Source organism: Stylophora pistillata, chromosome 5 (assembly GCF_964205215.1).
Source record: "Stylophora pistillata chromosome 5, jaStyPist1.2, whole genome shotgun sequence".
NCBI classification, from domain to species: Eukaryota; Metazoa; Cnidaria; class Anthozoa; order Scleractinia; family Pocilloporidae; genus Stylophora; species Stylophora pistillata.
The window spans coordinates 9,583,081-9,603,606 of record NC_142523.1 but is presented as its reverse complement, the minus strand read 5'-3'; the positions used below and the strand labels follow the sequence as shown (position 1 = coordinate 9,603,606).

At 37.8% G+C, this 20,526-nt stretch overlaps 3 protein-coding genes and 1 pseudogene across 7 annotated transcripts; 2 read left to right on the top strand and 2 right to left on the bottom strand.

Annotated features, from left to right (window-relative positions):
- Positions 1-1,748: 1,748 nt before the first annotated feature.
- LOC148730160 (THAP domain-containing protein 2-like) lies at positions 1,749-4,249 on the top strand. 4 transcript variants are annotated; one of them, XM_088761240.1, is made up of 5 exons: positions 1,766-2,409; positions 2,916-3,001; positions 3,222-3,370; positions 3,608-3,799; positions 4,088-4,249. In XM_088761240.1, the coding sequence occupies exons 2-5, from the start codon at positions 2,994-2,996 to the stop codon at positions 4,180-4,182; spliced, it is 444 nt and encodes a 147-aa protein (XP_088617366.1). In that variant the 5' UTR covers positions 1,766-2,409; positions 2,916-2,993; the 3' UTR covers positions 4,183-4,249. The 4 variants fall into 4 exon arrangements, with proteins under 4 accessions (XP_088617368.1, XP_088617369.1, XP_088617367.1 ...); XM_088761242.1 differs by lacking the exons at positions 2,916-3,001; positions 3,608-3,799; positions 4,088-4,249 and having other exon boundaries at positions 1,749-2,409; positions 3,183-3,314; XM_088761243.1 differs by lacking the exons at positions 2,916-3,001; positions 3,222-3,370; positions 4,088-4,249 and having other exon boundaries at positions 1,750-2,409; positions 3,608-3,744.
- On the bottom strand, positions 4,055-5,958 carry LOC148730159 (uncharacterized; annotated as a pseudogene). Its single transcript, XR_016001694.1, has 3 exons — positions 5,441-5,958; positions 5,107-5,350; positions 4,055-4,705 (listed from the first exon to the last, which is right to left on the bottom strand). The product of XR_016001694.1 is annotated as an uncharacterized LOC148730159 (transcript).
- A 9,536-nt stretch (positions 5,959-15,494) lies between these two features.
- LOC148730158 (uncharacterized) lies at positions 15,495-17,928 on the top strand. The gene is made up of 3 exons (XM_088761579.1): positions 15,495-15,733; positions 15,919-16,001; positions 16,269-17,928. The coding sequence occupies exons 1-3, from the start codon at positions 15,559-15,561 to the stop codon at positions 17,526-17,528; spliced, it is 1,518 nt and encodes a 505-aa protein (XP_088617705.1). The 5' UTR covers positions 15,495-15,558; the 3' UTR covers positions 17,529-17,928.
- Positions 17,467-19,652, bottom strand: LOC148730157 (uncharacterized). Its single transcript, XM_088761578.1, has 2 exons — positions 19,378-19,652; positions 17,467-19,044 (listed from the first exon to the last, which is right to left on the bottom strand). The coding sequence occupies exons 1-2, from the start codon at positions 19,528-19,530 to the stop codon at positions 17,647-17,649; spliced, it is 1,551 nt and encodes a 516-aa protein (XP_088617704.1). The 5' UTR covers positions 19,531-19,652; the 3' UTR covers positions 17,467-17,646.
- Between the last annotated feature and the right edge of the window lie 874 nt (positions 19,653-20,526).

The window sequence follows — 20,526 nt, the reverse complement described above, 5'->3', positions numbered from 1 at the left end:
CTTGCACTCAAGAAAACGAGCACTGTGTGTCCCTCCCGCTTCCTAGACTTTTAACCGTTACTATGTTGTAAATTGACATATCAGCTCGTGGCTATGGGCCACGTGCTCGTGTAGCACTCTTTGCACATAAAATAATTAACAATCCAACAGGCATCCCGGAAAGTTTTTTCTTGAACTCTACCTCTAGCTTCTAACTTCGATAGCCATTACACTAGATTTGTATCTAACCTTAACTTCCGTAGGCCTCTAACACATAACAATTAGGGAGCTTCTACTTTTACTTTCATTGCACCGAAAATATGAGAGGCTATTCCACTGCATCTAAAAAAATTATGTTATTATCGCTTCTCCAAATAATTCAAGCTATATCTTCGAAATTCGCAATCTGCTTCTTAGAATGCATTGACTCAGTTTACTTTAGTTTCTTTGTTCTTAGTCTCTGTTTTTTTGATTCATTAAAATTCGCGTATCTACCAATACTTGTTACTTTGGCACCTTTACTATCAGTACTTATACAACTGCAATGTAAAAAAAATTATTTCTCCTTCTTTTAAACTTAATTTAATTTTTATTCATTTATTTACTTGTTTACTCATTTCTCTTTTCTCTTGGTTTATAATATTAACTTTGTATAAATACCTTGGTTAGTGTAAATATAGAATTAAAGTAAAGTAAGTCATGTGTAAATGTTAAGATACACCAGTTAATTACACGTGACAGTGGCCAACTCGAAAGCTATGTTACTTTGGTCACTGTGCACATTTTACTTTTGATTATTGATGTAATTTACTGTTTCTTATATATTCTGACTTTTGTAATCTGTAGTAACCTCTTGAAAAAGTGCGAATAAAGACTTTGTTGTTGTTGTTGTTGTTGTTGTTGTAGCAAGAGATAAAAACAAGTTGAGTTGGGAGCAACGTGAGCGGTGTTGTTACGAATGAAAATTATTTAAATATCGAATCAACCGAGTACAGTTGTCGTCCGGCAACGACACTGTGATTGGTTGATTCTTGGTCAACGTGCCCCTGATCAAATACATATATCTTATTAACCAAGCGCGAGGGCTGAACTGGAAGAATAAAGGCCCGAGGTTTTGACAGTACGGGCTGAGCGTAGCGGGGTCCGTACAAAAAAGACCGAGGGCCGATATTCTTCCAGTAAGGTCCCGTGCAAACTTGGTTAATAAGAGATTTATCATACGACTGAAGATCAAAGGGAGACAAGTGCGGTATCATTCGGGACCATTCGGGACAGTGCCTGGTCCAATACTGAGAGACTATTGACCGGCAATAGAGCCTTTTGATTGGTTGATTTTAGTTATCGGCCCTCTGACTGCCCGAGTCGTGTAATAAAAATGTATCCCGACCGGGATACAATTTGTATTTGTATGTTTTTGCCATATGGGAAAGTCTAAATATATAACATAACAATTATGTATGGTCCCTCGGGAAACTAGTTAGTTTTTTCACCTAGCTGACTGTTTCCCTGTTTCCCTAGTTTTGTATACCTAAGTAACTGTTTCTCTCGGGACAATACAGTAAGTGTGTAATGTAGGCCTTTTTATGCAGGCGCCGATATTAAGTAATGTCCCAAAGCAGTTCTCTCAACAGTTCCTGGAAAACTGCTTCCTAAATCCTTAAAGTGTATATGACATGAAATTTTTTTTTTTGTTTTCTGCTAGTTCGATATATATAACAAACGGTTCGAGAGTTAAAAATCGTTGAAAATAATTATAAGTACATAGTTTTCGTTTAAACTACGCGCTAAGTTGGCTTGAAATTTGTCCCCTCGAACGCGCGGCCAAAAGGTCACGTGAACTTTACCTGTGACGTCAGGTTGTTTGACTCAGTAGACCACTTTCATAAATGGCTGCCGCATTACAATTCTTTTGTATACATATAAATTTGACAGGGTGGCCTCGTTCTTCAGTACAAAATTCACAAGAATACATTATCTCAAGCGAGGCCACTCGGGAAAATTTAAGTTTAAACAAAAGAATATTAATCCGGCAGCCATTTATGAAAGTGGTCTATGGCGGAAAAGAATAGGCCAGTACGGAAAGGTGGACGTTATTGTGTGGCTGGGGCGCCCAACAATAGAAGCTGTACGAGTACCAGCTACACACCAGGTATTTCGATGCACCAGTTTCCTGTAAATCCAACAGTGAGAGCCCAATGGGTGAAATTCGTGCAGCGGCACCGAGTTGATTTCGGCGAACCTGTTGCCAAACATGCCTCGTTGTGTTCGGCTCACTTTGAGCAAAGTTGTTACGAGGGCAGCTTGGCATTTTCGCTGGACGGTATGACGCAGATAAAACGGAACAAAGTTCTTATCAAGGGCTCTGTTCCAACAAGACATGCAGTTCTACCAGAAGGTCCTGAAGTTCTGACAGATCGCAAAAGGCGACAGGTAAGCGTTTTCTCGTGATCTCCGATCATAAACATTAACATGTGTAAGTTTTTCTGATGTAAATAACCTATTCTTTTGGAAGCATTTATGTGTAAAATGTCCGTGTCTAATTGCGGTTTTGCCGTGCTGAAAGCAAACTGAACTGCTAAAACCTATACCTTAGTGAATCATCAACATGTTCACATTACATCCTCTAATCTCAACAATGTACAATGTAGTGTGTCATTTTAAAATTGTTCAATAATACTTTGGTAGGCACGGCAGCATATGACAAATTGAAATTGCTGTTGACAAAGATCCTTCTGAATGACATAAAAAAACTCTCACCAGATGCCCAGACAAGTTGCCTCGAAGGCTTCCATGCCACCCTAAACACCTGGCATCCCAAGTTGATTTGTTACTCTTGGTTAGGTTCTTTTTGTAGCTATGTATATGTTGTATTACAGTGACTCCCACCTAAATATGTTGCAAACAATATTTTATCCTTTTCCTTTTACACTCTGCAGATGTAGTATTCCTGGAAGTTTTATGGCCAAAGTAGTGTTTTGTATTGCACTTTTAGCTCAAAACTGTCATTTTTGAAAATGATTGGGTATGTGACTGCTAAATGTTACACATGATCTATTGACCAGACATCATGCAACATGTCTACAATGTATGCAACTACACAAAACAGTATTTGTTATCATTTATCACATTCCCATCCCCTTAATTCCTTTCCTTGGTTCTTTCCCTTGTGTTCCAACCATTATCATACACAATCTCATTTTCAGATTTTCATGTGTTCGCTCATCTAAAGTAAAATTTTCTAGGCATATACTGGCAAGCTTGCATTTTAATGAAAACCTCAGAAGAGAAACCCAAACATCAAGCGATGGAAAAGAATACATTCGGGTGACTTATCCAAAATTTAAACTGGGAGAAGAGGTTGTTAGAGAGGTGGCATCTCCACCTAGCTATGGTAATTATTGAACATTATGATTTTAAAAGTACAGTGGCTACACTGAACTAAGTGTAGGAAATGTTATGCTCTTTTGTTAAGAGTCAGATCACTCTTTTTACCATGATAAGTACTATTGACCAGCATCTTGTGTAAAGGACTCTGCTTCACCTTGTTTCCTTATATCTGATAAAACACTGTTGCACGTTTTTCAAATGACGTCGACATTTTATATGAATTGGGCTGTGATCTTTTCAGGGTATGTTGACACACTGAAGAATCTTCTCTTCACCTTGCCAAAGGCAGAAATGAAGAAAGTAGATGAGAAGTATGCAGCAAGGGTACCAGAACCCCTCAACCAGCAGTTCCCAGACAGAGTAAATAAAGAGGATGCTGTAAAGTTTTACCAGGCAAGAAAGGCAACGAAGAAAACGTCACTATTTCCACCAGGTTAGTTTGCTTTGACTCTTCAAAGCTCATGAAGCGCAATGTTCAAATATGACATAATGTTCTACGTACCAACTGTCATGCAACCTTGTCCTCAGGGTCTATCTTCTTCCCACCCACTAGAACTGGGGAAAAGATAGACCTTGGGAACAAGTTTGCCATCATGGTAATGCACAATGTGATTGTCTCCACGGAGGATATCTTCTACATGTTTTTTCCATAGTAAAAGGATGCTAAACAAACAAACTAAAAATGCACTAACATAATTAAATAAATTTATTTATTTTACAGAAGCAGAGCAGGCGAAACTACAGATGTCTATCAGTGACAATACCTCAAGCAGCAGTCAACCCACTTCAAGACGACCTTACAATTGCTCAATATGACAAAAACCATTGCGAAGTCACAAAAGCCGTTGCAAAAAATAAAGTGACCAAACTTTTGTCACAGGAATGTTTTCTGCGTGGTACAATTTTCCTTCTTACTTTAAATTTTCCATGCATGCATTGCACTGTACTCATCGACTTACAATATTTGCACTGTACCTACAACAAGTTGAAATTTTAAATTTAGTCAAACTAGTGTGCATGTAGAACCTAAGCTGTTTCTGGTTCACAGTCCATACATTACCAAACAATAGAACAAGAAACAACCACCCATGAAAATCAATTTGAAAATTGTTGTTTACCGAGACAATCAGTGTAGAACAATCATGTCATAGGTTTGATTATGTGTACTATGCTAGTCTCTGTCATGAGCAGCAGCAAAACCTCTGGTATTAATTTTTGTGACTGGTATTTAGTTCTGATATTATGGTAAACACAGGCTGGTAGTGGTCTTCTGTTATCCCAGCCCATGTAGCCACAAAGCCACCTTGTGGTCCATCGGTATGCAACAGCTCTAATGAACCTAGAGTAAAAGCACAATGAAAATTATATAGGAAGGTGTGTAAGAATGCTCTACATTACTACAGGACCCTGCCTTTCACCTCCCCATGACACACACATTCAAATAAAAAATATTTATGTTTAGGAATTGATAATGAACTGCAGGGCATTTCTCAAGCTTACATTTTCCTACAAGCTACTTTGCAAGCAATCTTATTAGTTCCTGTTTTACCTTAGGTCAGTGCATCAGATAAAAGTCCAAGTAAATGCAAAATCTAACTTAACTTGGTCAACTTTTATAGCTTGAGGTGCCTTAATTTACCCTGATTTATCTGAAGCTTAATGTTTTATGCCCAGCAAAGTGATTATGCTAGTTTACACATTGTATGTTTTTATTTATGTTTTTACTAAAAATGTACTGACTCGTTTTCTGACTCCACCTCGGCGACGGTAAGTCCCACCATCCTGGTTTCTCAACAAGGGAGCCACTTGGAGAAGAACTGCGCGGTTCCTAATCGCATCGTAGTCCTCGTGTTGTGTGATGCATTTTATCCGTTCAATGGAACCATCAAAAACCATCTTTGCAGATGAATTTGTTACCTCTCTGCAACATCGAAACTCCAGGGAACCAACTAACGTCCCGGTATTACATTGCTTGCAGCGACACCTGAAGAAGACAGCAAAAATGAATTGTTGTCTAACAAAGATTTGCTACAAGTATATATACAAGGAATTTTAAAGGACCAGTTTTACTAACCAGGAGTCTACGTCTACAGTTCTCTCGTATCTAGCCTCCAGAGTTGACGGGGTAAGTCCATCAACATCGGTTTGTTCGCTCGAAACGCCAGTTTCTTCGTCGTTCTCGTCCGCGAGCGGCTCATCTTGATATGGAGCTATCACACCAGTGATAACTCCCCATTCCTCTTCAGAACTGTCGCTTATTCCACAATCCATACTTTCTATAGAGTCAGACGACTCAATACTCTCGGAATCGCTGGACATTTCGAAGCGTGAAACGATAGAATTGAGCGAGTAATCACAGCGTGTTACAAGGAAAACACTGAAAGTTGTTGACCTTGCCAATCATAGGATCAAACAACCTGACGTCACGAGTCCCAATTCTCGGCCCAGTCTCCGGGAACAATTTTACACATAAATTTAGCGTGTTTCGGGCGCTAAAAATCGACCAAAAAAATTGTTTCATTCATTTTAAACTCTCAAACCGTTTATTATACACATGGAACTAGCTATCAACGAAAAAAAAGATTTCGTGTCATATACACTTTAAAAGAATTGCTTTTGCTTCAGCATCAAAGCATTTCCATCAGAGTCGAAATCAGTTGTTCGAGATTCATGAAAAATTTAGTGAAAAAAATCTTAGGGCGAATTTTAAGTATAGTATATGAACTATTGGAGCCGAGGTATTAGATTCGCTGATAAAAAGGTCGGAGCTCTTAACCGTGTAGAGATCGCTTAATCCTTTCATTCCCAAGATCTCATTTGTAATTCTCCTTACTATCTGCCATACAATTCTTACGATGTCAGTTGAGAGAATTTGGCATTGAATCAACTAATAGTCCCCTAAATGCCTATTACGTGTCTGCTTGATAGTGTATTGATTTTGTATGGAGAAATTCTGTCTTGATCACTCATGGGAGTTAAATGTTTAAAAAGCCCTTTACTCTAATTAGCAAGCACAGAAAGAGAAATATTTAACCTTTAATATTAACGTAAAGTGAAACCGCAGAATCCAATCTGGTGAACGCTTAATTAAGGAACTCTTAGAGAAAAAGTTAGCCCGGGTTTAAATCTCACAATGTTATGAAGTGTAAACGATATTTCGTGCGAGTAACGGAATTACAGAAACTGCACACCCACCCTTCCCAGCAACAGTCAACTCGTAACAAGTAAGGGTGACTGTAAGGTTCATGGGGGGGGGGGGGGAGGGGTAAACTCGAAGTTGCTCACATTGATCGAAACAGATGCGAGATTTAAGGCCCGTTTAAACGGTTTTAACATTTCACTAACATTCGTTCCACAAATGTTGAACGGATGTTGAGCAAATGTTGAACGCAAAAACAAATTTGTGCGGAGGCCTTTCAGAGGCCCTTAAAAGTTCTTCAAATGGTTTAATAAAGGAAAAGTTGAGTCGATATTGAATGAAAGTTTGAACTGATTTAAACTTGATTCAACGCGCTTTTAACAAGGTTTTAACACTTTTTACGTTTTCAACAATGTTGAACGACCTGTTCAAACGCACCGAACATTTGGTTCAACAAAGTGTTAAGTGCATGTCGAAGCAGATGTTGAAACCATGCATTTAATGGGCCTTTACAGATGAATTAGACCAAATTGAAACTATCGTTACATACTTATACTTTAAGAAACACCTAATTGTGACTTTATAGTCACAAAATTTAGTTTTTGAGGGGGGTCCGACAGAGTATAAAGGGAGGGCTATATAAAATTGACTTCCAGTTACTCGCTGATGAGGAGAGTGGGGATCATAAGAAGATTGTAAAGCTTTATGGGGGGATAAGGTAAATTGTATTGTGATACAATACGGTCATTTTCACATTCCCACACAGATCAACGATTTCCTCGGCCCATCACGGAAAGAAGAAAGGTTTGAAAACACACAACTTTAGGAAAATTAAGGAAGCTTTCCTGTCTCTGCATTTCATACAACAAAGATCGAGGCCGCGCGAGACAACATGCCGCTTGAGCGACCTGGTACTGGCTCGGCCGATCCCAGCAATCATTTGGACGCAGTAGTAGCCAAGTCGAGTAATTACTGGCAACTCATTACCATTAATTAATTTAATGGATCGACATTCTTCAAATGACATCAGTTGAATACGATCTACATTTCCTAGAATGTTCAAATTCAAATTAAAAAAAAAATTGCGAACAAAACTTTTAAAATATTTTAATGTAAGAAAAAGTTTTTAAGAGCAATTTAAGTCGTCACATATAACACTGGTTCATCGATCTTTTCTTCCTTTCCGCGCATCAGTGATCATACCGAGGCCATTATCATCAATATCTTATCTGCAAAATTGTCGTGAAAAACAACAAATAACAGCCGGCACTAGTCTGCAGAAATCGTTTCTGAATTTTATTTATCATATCCAGTAACCATCGAGTACTAATTTGAAATTTCTTCTATAAAGTAGCCCTTGGGAGATGTTGTTTGTAATTTGTTTACTTGACCCAGCACAGTATGTAACTTGCATCCGTAATGATGAATAAAGTAACTGTATGTATATATACATCTAACCACTATTCCAGTTACCAATCTACAGTAGTATCCTCGTAATTCGGGGAGACGTAAAAGGATTCGGGTTAGCGAAGGTTCGAGGTATCGGGACAGGAGTTGAATTGCAATTGTTCTATCATAATTAATAACGAATCATGTATACACTTCTTGCACGATCGAGAGTCGTTTCGCACATTTAGTTTGTTCCGTCTAAGAACGTTTACTTTAGAAGGTTTAGCTAAATGTGTCACGTTTTCATAAATGTTACCACGTTCTTATCGATCACGAGTAAAGGTTGGGACGTGTCAATCAGCTCTGTTCAGACACCTACCTAAAGTTAACGTAGCTCCATTTTCTGCCTTTAAAAGCACACAACACACAACCCACAATTCCTCTATTTGCTCCGACGAAGGGCTAACGCTCGAAACGTCAGCTTTAGTAATCGTTACCGTGGCCAATTTACCATTTCAACTTTGTTGATATATCCAAATTATTTTATTACCTAAAGTTAGAGTTATTAGGGTAAATTTGAGCCAAGGGAAAGTATTATCAGTTTGAGTCAACCGAGTTCAAATCGACTATTGAAGTTAATGATACAAAGTATGCCAAAATTGTCGGTGCGTTCCATTCAAATCCTTGAGAAAAGATAAGAATAGACGAGACTTACGGGATCACATGTTTTGGGAACTGACGAATTGAACTCCCAAAATCTCAATTAACAGAAGAAAAGTAGTTGAATTCCGCAATCCTCGGTAGAATCGCGAAGGTAAACCAAATATTTCAAAATCAGCGAGGCGTGTTCATCTCGTGATGTTCATCACAATGCCTCTCTTATTACAACTTTAAGTAATTATCAGGAGATGGTTAACACTATAGACTCACGCTGTAAAAGCCATGCAGATGTACCGGAACACAAGAGAAATTTTATCAGAAAAGAGTTCAAATCCCAGAGCGCCGTCCTGGTTCACTAAGTGGGAGTTAGGGGTAGGACATTTCCTCTGCCCGCTTAGTTCTACGGGTATCTAGCTATGTGAGGGTGGGTTAATCTTGTACCCAGATGCTATGGTGTAAATGTAATGTAAAAGGTCTGTGTACGATATAGCATCTCAATCCTCGTACCCAGACCATTCATGGCCAAGAGGTTACAGCCACACAGTGGGATCTGGGTACCAAATTAAGATAAGGATAACATGTGGCCACCGCTGCAGCAAAACAAAGACAGATCTGAAAATGCCCAATAATTCAACAGACAGTTTACTTTCTCATCAAAGCGACTTATTGCGTAATCAGGAAATTTTAGAAATCTACTCGTTTAATGAAATGAATTTTATAAAGTTACATTTATTTAATGCTATTCTTCGAGAAAACTCAGAAGAGGAGTTTGTTATGTCCAAGAGATTATAAACCTGAATAATCTCTAGTTAAATATGCCTTAAACTGAATCACCGTCTTTAGAAGAAAGACCGAAAGTTGGAAAGCTGTTCAGTTGTTACTTTATGAACTTCAAATCTTCCAATTACTTTTCTAACTATTTAACCACTGAAATTATTTTATGATGAGAACGCCCAGCAAACACTCACACGCGGGAGAATTATGCTAATTTTTGCCCTCGCACCCTTTTGTTCCACCACTGTGGCAAATTTTGCATCGAAATATCTTAAGGAATATAAAAAAAGAAGAAAGAAAAGAAAAGAAAACTCTTGGAAATAAATCCCCGAATTGATAAACGACAGAGTATGGTAACATTATTGTCCGAAGAGAAATATTTTTGCCTCCTTTTTTGTTTTCTTTTTTGAAGAGGGGGGTGAATGCTTTTTAAGGAATGGTCATTATTTGTCGCCTACAAGAATGGGGGGGTGAGGGGGGTTGAAGGATGTTGCTTGTATCACAGTAAAACTTACCTAAGGCCTTGCTAGGGTTCTATGATATTCTTATGGTTCCAATTTTCTGATTTTCTGAACCTCCCTCCCATCCTCTAAATCCTCTATATCTCAAAACCCTAACCCTAACCCTGACCTCTATATCTCAAAACCAGGATTACGGCTAACCAGGCTGGCTCGTTTGACTTGGAATCACAAAGTTGATTACAAACGCGCCAAGATCTCGGTAAAACCGAGCCAGCCCGGCTTATGTAACCAGGCCCTCTGTTAGTGTGTTAGTAATTAAAATGTGTCGATTTGTCGTAGTCTGCTAAAACCAGAACAAAAGCACCAATGATTTTCGTTATTTTTCGTTATTTTTCTTACCTATTCAAGACGTCCTTTACATTACGAGGGCATAGTAAACGACCACGCAATAGGTCAAACATGTTTTTGCGCGCGAAATATCTTTGTGAATCAAAATCAGCCAAATTTTTTATTTTTGTAAATGGGCTGAGTTTACCTCATGCTAGGTGAATACAATATATCAGATCTTCAAAAAGGCTCATAAAATTGGATTAAACCAACACAGTTACATCAAACTCATTTGCAATTAAACTCACTTGCAATTGACATATGTTCTGCGAGAAGAGAGTGTTTTATATCCTTGTGTATATATAAAACAAAGTTACTAAGACAATGTCAGAAGTGCAAGTAGATTAATGAACTATTTATACCAACCTTTGATGAAAATTGTATTGAGAACTTGAATGTTAATATTTAGTCGAAAGTTGAAGTAGCTTTTCTGTGAGCTTATTCTATGCGCTGGTGTTCTCTGCATTTGATGTTCTGAAAATGTGTTTTAAAATTGTCTTCGCTTTGAAATAGGTATTCAGTACCTATGGAATATACAGAACAGTTCTTGTCCTCTGGCGGATCCGAGTTTAATAATATCTCTTCCGAGTGAGAAGAGGGAACAATTAAGAGATATTGTGTGATATGCTGGTGAAGGTCTCTTTAGTAAAAGTGAAAGTCTCTGCCTAATTTATCCTAACATACAATTTTTTAATGAAATATCGATTTTTTTTTGCATTCTACGATATATTTAGCGTTAATCTTCAATCAGAACCATATGTCCCTGAAACAACTTTCCCATTGCGGACTAGGGATATAAAATTATTAGATCTTTTCAAAGGTTCTTTTATTAAAATCATAGCCGCAGTTTTATCATTGCTACAAGGTTTTGTTCCTTTAATAATAGTAATCTCTGTACCACGATCAATTAAGAAAAACTCCTGTAAAACTCATTTATGCCTCTTGCTCGCTTGCCAATAACCAAGTGTTGTACACTGTGCATTGCTAGGGATGAGCACGGTTTGCTGGGAGAATTAAACGGACAACCTTTATTTGCCGTAATTTGGCCACTCAGTTGAGTGGCCGTTTATTATTAATACCAAATCGAATTACAGTGAAACCGGAAATAAAAACCTAATCCCAGCAAAGGTGAGGGCAAACACCCATCGAAAGAGGACTCAACGCACTTCTGAGAATGCTCGAAAACATTGGGCGGGTTAATAGGGTGGGGAATGTTTGCCCTGCACCGAAGCTTAACTAAAAGAGGCCCGAAATCAAATATTCGGATGTTTAAGTATCTCCTATTATAAGTTCCGGATGTAACCCATCCGGGATAATGATAAGTCGCGGCGCAGGCTGCATAAATTAATTTATTCCCTTTGGTAATAAATGTCATTTAAAGTAAATAGGAAAGAAACAAACGAAAAAATCACGAGTATAAAAACCAGCAAACAAAACTTAAAGAACAAATCGGAAAGTAAAAAGGCCAATCCACAAGATAATTCCCGCAAGATGTTTAAGCTGCACAGTAACCTGGACACGCTATAAAGTCATAAACTAACCTGAATTAAAGCATTTTTCTCTATGAACTTGATTTCATAGACTTGTTCATGATCAATAACGTACCATGCCTCTCTACCAGTTAGCTTTGTTTTCTCTCGAGTCCTGATGTTTCCCGAAAAGAGGTCGAGGAAAAAATCAGGACTCTTGGGGAAACAAAATTAACTGTTTTCCTCGGGACCATTCATTAAGTGTATAATCAGTAGGCCTGTTTATACAGGCGCTGATATTAAGTAGTGTTCCAAAGCAGTTCTCTCGACAGTTCCAGGAAAACTGCTTCCTAAATCCTTAAAAGAATTGCTTTTGCTTCAGCACAAAAGCCTTACTTTAGTGGAAAAGAGGCTTGGGGCGAATTTTCAATGAGCATATGAACTATTGGAGCCGAGGTATAAGGTTCGTTGATGAAAAGTTCGGCGCTCTTAACCATGTAGAGATCACTTAATCCTTTTATTCCCAAGATCTCATTAGCAATTCTCTTTACTCTCTGCTGCACAATTCTTACGATGTCAGTTGAGAGAATTTGATATTGGATCAACTAATAGTCCTCTAAATGACTATAACGTGTCTGCTTGATAGTGTATTGGTATGGTAGGGAGAAATTCTGTCTTGATCACTCATGGGAGTTAAATAATTAAGAAGCCCTTTACTCTAACTGAAAAGGACAGAAACATAAAAATTTTACCTTAAATATCCACGAAAAGTGAGACTGCAAAATACAACCAGGTGATCAGCATATACCACAGGTGAAATAAAAAACCAGCGAGGTTGTACGCTTGACAAGAAATTCCTAGAAAGAAATGACCCAGGGTTTTAGATTTTGGGTCAAGATTTCTTACTTTTACAATGTTATGAGGAATAAACAACAATGCACACGAGTGACGGACTGTAGGAAATTGCCAGCGACCAACCCCTGACAAGGGGTCGGGCATATTGCATGAAGCATTGAGTCCTTAATCTGGTTAAACTTTTAATTGTCTTATTGACACTTCTCTAAAGCACTGAACACTACGTAGTTTAACAGTGCAAGATAGCCCTATATTTTTACCAATGAAATTACTGGAACTACCATTTGACTCAATGACGTCACAATATCGATATCGAAGAAAAACGTCCAATACCTTACACGGTAACGTATCGATTCGGAATATCCGTATCGGCCTATCCTAAGTGCCGTGTAGTGAGGCGAAACAACTAAGACGCAAAGCAAGCCAGTGAAGTGATATGGTAGCTCGAACGATAAATTAAACATTTTAAAAACTATTTGCAACTTACAAATAACGTAACACACGTTGAGAGGTCAAAAAAATATTCTCTAGGTGGAAGTAATTTCCGAAGACCAACCGACCTGTAAAAATAACTAGTATGCTATCATAAAGAACATTCTTGCTTAGGTTCAATGATATTGTCAAGAAAGCGCTAAAGAATTTATTTAGGGATATGTAAATAATTATTTTATTCTCTCAGGATCAATGTAGTGGGTGATATTTGTATCTGTTACAAAACTCGTATTCTTCACTTGTGTAATGTGTTGTGTAATTAACCTTTATTGTATATATCAAATTGTTTTCTTCATTCTTTTCTGGCACCTTGCGTCCACATGTATTTAAGAATTCGGGTGGTTACGGTGTGTGTTTTAGCTTAGTAATTACTGGAAACTCATTACGACTGATTCATTTAATGCATCAGCATTCTTCAATTGACGTCAATCCAATACGATTCATATCTCCTAGAATGTTCAAATTCAAATTTGAAAAAAATCCAAACAAAAGTTTAAAATATTCTAAGGTAAGAAAAAGCTTTTAAGAGAAATTGAAGTCGTCACATAAAACACAATGGTTCATCGTTCGTTTCTTCCGTTTCCGCATCAGTGATTATAGCGACGCCGTTATCATCAATATCTAATTTGCGAAATTGTCTTGAAAAACAGCAAACAATAACCGATACTGGCGAGAAACCTTTCTCTCACAAAAAGATAACGTCACATATTAAGGTCATGTTTAGACGCCAAATATATACCTAGACTTTCACTCAACAAAACGAGCACTGTGATTGGTTGATTCTTGGTCAAAGTGCCTCTGACCAAACACAAATGTTTCCCGACCGAGATACAAATGCACAGTTGTTGCTCGCGCGCCGAATACAACAGCATGTTTTTGTCATATGATTTTATAAGGGAAAGTCTAAATATGTAACAAAGCAGTTAATGTATCGTCTCTTGGAAAACTAGTTAGTTTTGTTTTCCCTCGAGTCTTGATGTTTCCCGAGATGAAGTCGAGGGAAACATCAGGACTCTCGGGGAAACAAAGCTACCTGTTTCCCTCGGGACAATACATTAAGTGTATAATGTAGGCCTGTTTATACTGGCGCCGATATTAAGTAGTGTCCCAAAGCAGTTCTCTCAACGATACCAGGAAAACTGCTTTCTAAATCCTTAAAAGAATTGCTTTTGCTTCAGCACAAAAGCCTTTCCATTAGAGTCCAAATCAGGCGTTCGAGAGTCGTGAAAAATTTAGTGAAAAAGAGGCCTGAGGCGAATTTTCAGTACAGCATAAGAACTATTGAAAAAGCTGTTCTTAACCGTGTAGATATCAGTTAATCCTTTCATTCCGAATATCTCATTAGCAGGGAAAATTTGTCATTGAATCAACTAATAGTCCCCTAAATGACCGTAAGGTGTCTGCCTGATAGCGTATTGATATTGTAGGGAATAATTCTGTCTTTGTCACTCATGGGAGTTAAATGGATAAAAAGCCCTTTACTCTAATTGACAAGCACAGAAACAGAAAAAATTTACCTTAAATATCCACTAGAAGTGAAACCGCGAAATCCAACCAGGTGATCAGCATATAACACAGCTGAAATAAAAAGCCAGCGAGGTTGAACGCTTGAAAAGAAATTCCTAGAAAGAAATGACCCAGGGTTTTCAATTTCGAGTCACGATTTCTTACTTTAAAAATGTTATGAGTTGTAAACATTGCACACGAGTAACAGATTGTAGCGAATTGCCAGCGGTCGGGAATTGCAAGGGGTCGGGCATTAAGCATTGAGTATCGAGTCGTTCATCCAGCTTTAAACTTTTAACTGTCTCATTGACACTTGTATAAAGCACTGAACGCTGCATAACTTTAACAGTGCAAGATAGCTCTATATTTTTACCAATCCAACCACCTGAATGACCATTTGACTCAATGATGTCACAGTACTGATATCGGAGAAAAACGTCAATTTCTTACTCGGTATCGTATCGATTCGGAAAATCCGTATCGGCCCATCCTTAGCGTCGTGCATTGAAGGAAAACGACGAAGACACAAAGCAAGCTCATGGAGTGATATTGTGGCACGACTGACAAATTAAGCAACATTTTAAAAATTATCTACAAGTAACAATTAACGCAACAGTTGAGAGGCCAAGAAAATATTTTCTAGGTGGAAGTGATTTCGAAGACCAGCCTTCCTATAAAAATAGCTATTATGCAGAAATAGGGAACATTCTTGCTTGGGTTGGTATTTAAGGACGTGATAATTTAAGAATATTTAAGATTACTTATGGAGGAAAGACACAGAGAACGCAGCAAATAAATCAGCAAAATTAATTAACTTAGGGATCATGAAACCATAAAATTCGTAGATGTGTTGGCCATATCATATGTGTGGGCCATATCATTCCAAAGCGGCTAAATCAGCGTTTAATTTTCCCTTGGGGTACTCCGGTGACAATTTACCTGTCGTGTGCAAACATGCGCTACCTACTCTTCCAAAATAGCTGAATGCACCGATATCACGTTGCCGCCATCTTGGTTTGGTGATGCATCAAAGCGAGGCTGGGCGTGCATAATTTGCAAAATGGCGACTGCCACTAATGTGTCTCTTTCGGCCTGGTCCAAATCATTGAAAAACATTCCTTTAGTAGACAATTCCTTCATAGAAAAGTGGCTGCAGAAGCTAGATAAAGTCCCAAAGAAAGTTAGAACGCGAGGTTACAGTAATTTTTGCGAAGGATATGTCTTTGATGTCGAAGGTAAGATCATCAATTCTTTTCTTCGCTACTTTGGCTATTTGTTGGCATTATTGTATATCAAAAGATAGATTCTCCGGAGTTTTGATGTCTCTTTTAATGCATTTGTAGTTGCTGTCTTTATGTTCAATATTGATCGAAATCAAAGCGAAAAATCATGCGTTTATTGAAGTGTTTTTCCCCTCTAGTTAAAGTAGAACCTTGTAGTGTGACAGTTCGAGCTAGGAGCTACAGATCACAACGAAAAAATGATGAACCGTGGCGACTGCAGGTACGTTCATGCCTTTAACTAATTGAAAATTATTTATTAATGGAAATCATAACTGTTTGATGTATAATTGATACATCCATTAAGAGATTTAGATGTATTTTTTTGCTATAACAGCTGAGATTGAATATGTTTAACGATGTATTTCAATATTCTTGAGTTAATAAACAGACCTCATATGCTATTATATTAAAAACCTTTTTAGCAAAATACTTAGAATTATGTTATCTTTTGCATGAAAGTTAAAATTTTCTTTACCATATTGTTTAGGTTGAATTATCAAGAGAAAAACAGTCAGTTCTTTCCCAGAAATGCAACTGTGAAGGAGGTGCTGGTTTGTGTAACCATGTGATTGGTTTAATGTACCTCATTGCACACTACCAACTCCTAGATTTGCAGAGTGTTCCTCCTGCAATGTCCAAGACTTCATTGCCTCAGACCTGGCATGTACCTCAGAGAACTGTTGGGATCAAACCCAAAGAAATAGATGAGGTGGTGCTACAACAAGTGAAAGTTCCACTTTCACTGCCGCAGCCAAAGAAGAGAATTAGGAGAATTGATGGTGTGAGATCAACCTTGTATAATCCCATCCCAGATTGTTTTGGAAGCAAAGATATAATATCCACATTCAGGGAACATTTTAAAGAGCATGAAGATACACAAGTTAATTCAATATTACGACCAATGGAAGATCTCTCTCTTACCTCATGCAAATTTGGTGATGTAGCAACAGGAAGTGTACTATCATATCAGCAAAAGATAAAGAAAACAAACAATCCAAAAGTTCATGTCAAAGTTGATGGTCCTGAGTTACCCCCCAATTATAGTATGCCTACAATTGACAGCCTCTACCTGTTTGCGCCAAGTGCTGGAGAGCAAAATGTATTAGAGGGTCTGTGTGTCTCATACAACCAGTCATATTTGTATGAGACAGAGACCAGAGAACAGTGTGATACAAGCAAGTGGTTTGACCTGAAAGCCAAACGGCTTTCATCCAGTAAATTTAAAGATGTATGCAGCAGAAAAAAAGACTTTGAGTCCCTTGCAGAAAGACTGTTAAGAAAAACAAAGCAAACAGAGGCAATGCTTCATGGCATAAATACAGAAGAAGAAGCTGCAAGTGCATATGCTGACACTAGAGACTGCAATGTTTTTCCTTCAGGTATTGTGATAAACCCCTCCTGCCCATATCTAGCCACTTCCCCAGACAGAAGAGTTTATGATCCAAGTGAAGCAGACTCTTGGGGACTACTTGAAATAAAGTGTCCCATTAAAGATTCAATAACTGACTTAAATTATCTTAAATGTGTGAATGGGATTTATAGACTTAAGAAGACCCACTCCTACTATTACCAAGTAATGGGTCAGATGTTACTTAGTGGGGCCCCATGGGCTGATTTTTATGTTTACTGTAAACAAGATTATCACCTGGAACATATTGAGTTTGACAATGAATTTTGTGCAGAAATGAAAAGCAAACTTGATCATTTCTATTTTCAATATTTACTTCCACATTTTGTCAAAACTTAACAAAACTTAATCAGTCCATTTTTTTTAAATGATGACATGTCTCATCATAATATATACAGAACATTGTGTTCATGAATTTTAAATATTGCATTGTATCATTTATATATTGTTAAAAGCATTAAAATAATGCCCCTCTAAGATTTGTCATCAGACAACAAACACACCAGATTTGATTAATAGAACCAGCTAGTGATAAGGGAAGGACTTTGTCAAAAATTTGGTACTCTTTAACTCTTCTTATGGCACGTTCAACATGAATTCGCAATCGTGCAATCTGTTGGGTCTCAGAAACTTGCTTTGTACTGAATTGCATTGATTTGGTTTTAGAAAGAAAAGGGGGGATTGTGACTGTAGCCTTTTTACATTGTAATAAATCCTGAATTAAAAAACCTTTATCTACCATGACCTCATCTCCTTCCTCAATTAATGATAATATACCACTGCTTCGGGTAATTTCTTTGTCAGATATGCTACCTTGGTAAAGAGAACTGACAAATGTCACAGGGCCATGGGGTGCGATCCCGATTAAACATTTATAAGTAGTATGGGATTTATATGAAGAATAAAATTCTGAATTAAGAACCTTTGAGCTAGGTCTCTGTACCTTAATCTCTGTACAATCAAGAATTACTCTTGTTTTGGGGTATGTACTCTTAAAACACTCTGGCATACTATTCTGAATTTGAACTTTTGTTGGCCAAATTGGCAACTGACCAAGAAGGATATAAAGAAAATTTGCCCATGTTATTATAATTCTACTGACTGTGGGTTTAGTGATATTAAATCTAACTGCAAGGTCTGTTTCAGCTAGGCCAAGTCTAAGTCTTATCAGGAATAAAATTAGCTGATCATAAAGAGACAAAGAAAAGCTGCCATAACTATTTCTACGTTTGAAGTTCTGCCTACCTCTAGCTCTTTGTATTTGAGACCATTTGGTCATCTTAGTTGCATACGGTTCTACCCATCGATAAAAACTATCAAGTTTTTCCTTTGAATGAAAGCCAGTGTAAAACCTTGTCAATTCTGGACTTCCAGTAATTCTTTCAGAACCAAAAGAAGTTAACAAAAGAGTAGCTATCTGAAGTTCAAGTTCCTTTACTTTTCTTTGTGTTGACGCAAGTTCTTTTAATGCAGTCGTGACTGACTCGGCTTCAGTGTTTATTTCGGCATTAGTTTCAGTGCTAACTTCACCATTTATTTCAGTGCTAACTTCGGCATTTGTTTCAGGGTTTGTTGTGTTGTAAGGTGAGTCAGTCTCCATTGCAGCATCGGTTCTATCGGCTATTCCTTGTTCCATTTCTGTTATATCTCCTGCTGCACTTGGTAGTGATTCCACTTCTATCTTTTGCTTTTTAAACTTTTGCAGGCTATTATCTGGACGTCCTTCATGTTCTTTAGTCCATTTAAAAATCGACGGGACAGCTCCTTGCTTCAGTCGAACCCTTCCTGTCAACGTGTATTCAATGTCACCCGGCTTGAAATGATCAGAACATACCAGTGTCGAATTTTTCTTTATCTAAAAAAGAGCAAAAATAACTATCTATAAACAGTATTTAACACAGCAACAGAAACAGTACTCAGAAACTTCAGACAATCAGAGAAAATTTTCCCGCGAGTTGCCATAATATAAACAAATAGACCGGTCCACGTGTGGTTGGTATGTTTTTTACTTTTTGTCGAAATTACTACATATTTCAGCCCCAATATACATAAAATCAATCGCAATTTCTAATTCCATAATAATCAAACCAAGGAAAAAAGAATAACTCGCGATTTTTCTGTTTTAACAGCGGAATCACAACTACACGTGTGTAGTAGTCATCGCTGAGACTATATTGTACTAACTTACCTTGAATAGCGGCCCAGGATCTCGTTTTATAGCGATAATCCACTCTTTTTTCTTTTCTTTCTTGGAAGGGAAGTTGAAGAAGTATTTATCCTTACCATTTTCATAGCGTTTATCATTCGTACATAAGTTTACACAGCAGTGGTAGTTAGACATATTTACAGAGAAAACACCGTGACCTTATTATCTTTGCACGCCCAGCCTCGTTTTGATGTATCTCAAATCCAACATGGCGGCAACGTGATATCACCGTATTGTGATGCCAAAAATTTTTTTTCCGATTAGTCACGAACTTTTTCGCGTTGCTTCGGCCAAAGTCCCTCAACGCTACAAAGAACAAAAGGACTATTGTTTACTACTTAATGTGTGAAATTGAGCCGGAACAATAGACCATTTCTTTATACGTGGTTCTTCCGCGTTGCGCTTTCGTTTTCAAAGAGAGGCGCAGTCGGCTGTTAAGGCTTGCGACTATCAACACACAAATTCCTTCAGACAATTCTTAAAACTTTAACTCAAACGTTGAAGTTTTCTCAGGCGTCATTCGTGTCCCTGAACTTAAGGAAAGAGTGTTTCATTACCACAAGTCTCACATGAAGACTTCATTCTTTTAAAGCATAGAAAACCTGCCGGGCTACTGAGTTTTTCAACCGTCACTTAACAAACCACGATTCTTTTTAGGGAGCAGAGCACTTTTATCTCGTGATTAAGTAGCGTAACGTCAATTGTAACAAATAACAGATTACACCGGTAGTAAGTACTAGTCGAGTCCCTTCGTGCGTGCAAACATCAGCTTAGAACCAATCAAAACACCCTCTACTCTAGCTGTTAAACATAGAAACAATTGACTAACCTCTCCACCAAAAGAAAAACTACAAAATCCAACCAGATGATCAGCACATACGATGGATGAAATGAAAAACCATCGAGGTTGAACACTAGACAGGAAATTCCTAGAAAGAAATGACACCGGGTTTATATTTCGGATCAAGATTTCCTATTTCTACAGTGTTATGAAGTGATAATGAGTTTTTCCGCTTTTTTTGAAAAATTAGCGGAAAAATATGCTCTCGTCGGTATGAACTATCGATACTAACGTCGAAAAACGGAATCTTCCATTGTAACCGACAGTCAGTTGAGAACAGTGAGCATAAT

What these genes read in the sequence shown, in the direction of transcription:
- LOC148730160 (XM_088761240.1), top strand. An exon ending in GGCATCTCCACCTAGCTATG is followed by an intron (nt 3,371 to 3,607) that starts GTAATTATTGAA and finishes TGATCTTTTCAG; the next exon opens with GGTATGTTGACACACTGAAG. An exon ending in AACGTCACTATTTCCACCAG is followed by an intron (nt 3,800 to 4,087) that starts GTTAGTTTGCTT and finishes TTTATTTTACAG; the next exon opens with AAGCAGAGCAGGCGAAACTA.
- LOC148730158 (XM_088761579.1), top strand. Translation starts at nt 15,559, where the DNA reads ATGGCGACTGCCACTAATGTGTCTCTTTCGGCCTGGTCCAAATCATTG. An exon ending in ATATGTCTTTGATGTCGAAG is followed by an intron (nt 15,734 to 15,918) that starts GTAAGATCATCA and finishes TTTCCCCTCTAG; the next exon opens with TTAAAGTAGAACCTTGTAGT. An exon ending in ATGAACCGTGGCGACTGCAG is followed by an intron (nt 16,002 to 16,268) that starts GTACGTTCATGC and finishes CATATTGTTTAG; the next exon opens with GTTGAATTATCAAGAGAAAA.
- LOC148730157 (XM_088761578.1), bottom strand. Translation starts at nt 19,530, where the DNA reads ATGTCTAACTACCACTGCTGTGTAAACTTATGTACGAATGATAAACGC. An exon ending in ATCCTGGGCCGCTATTCAAG is followed by an intron (nt 19,045 to 19,377) that starts GTAAGTTAGTAC and finishes GCTCTTTTTTAG; the next exon opens with ATAAAGAAAAATTCGACACT.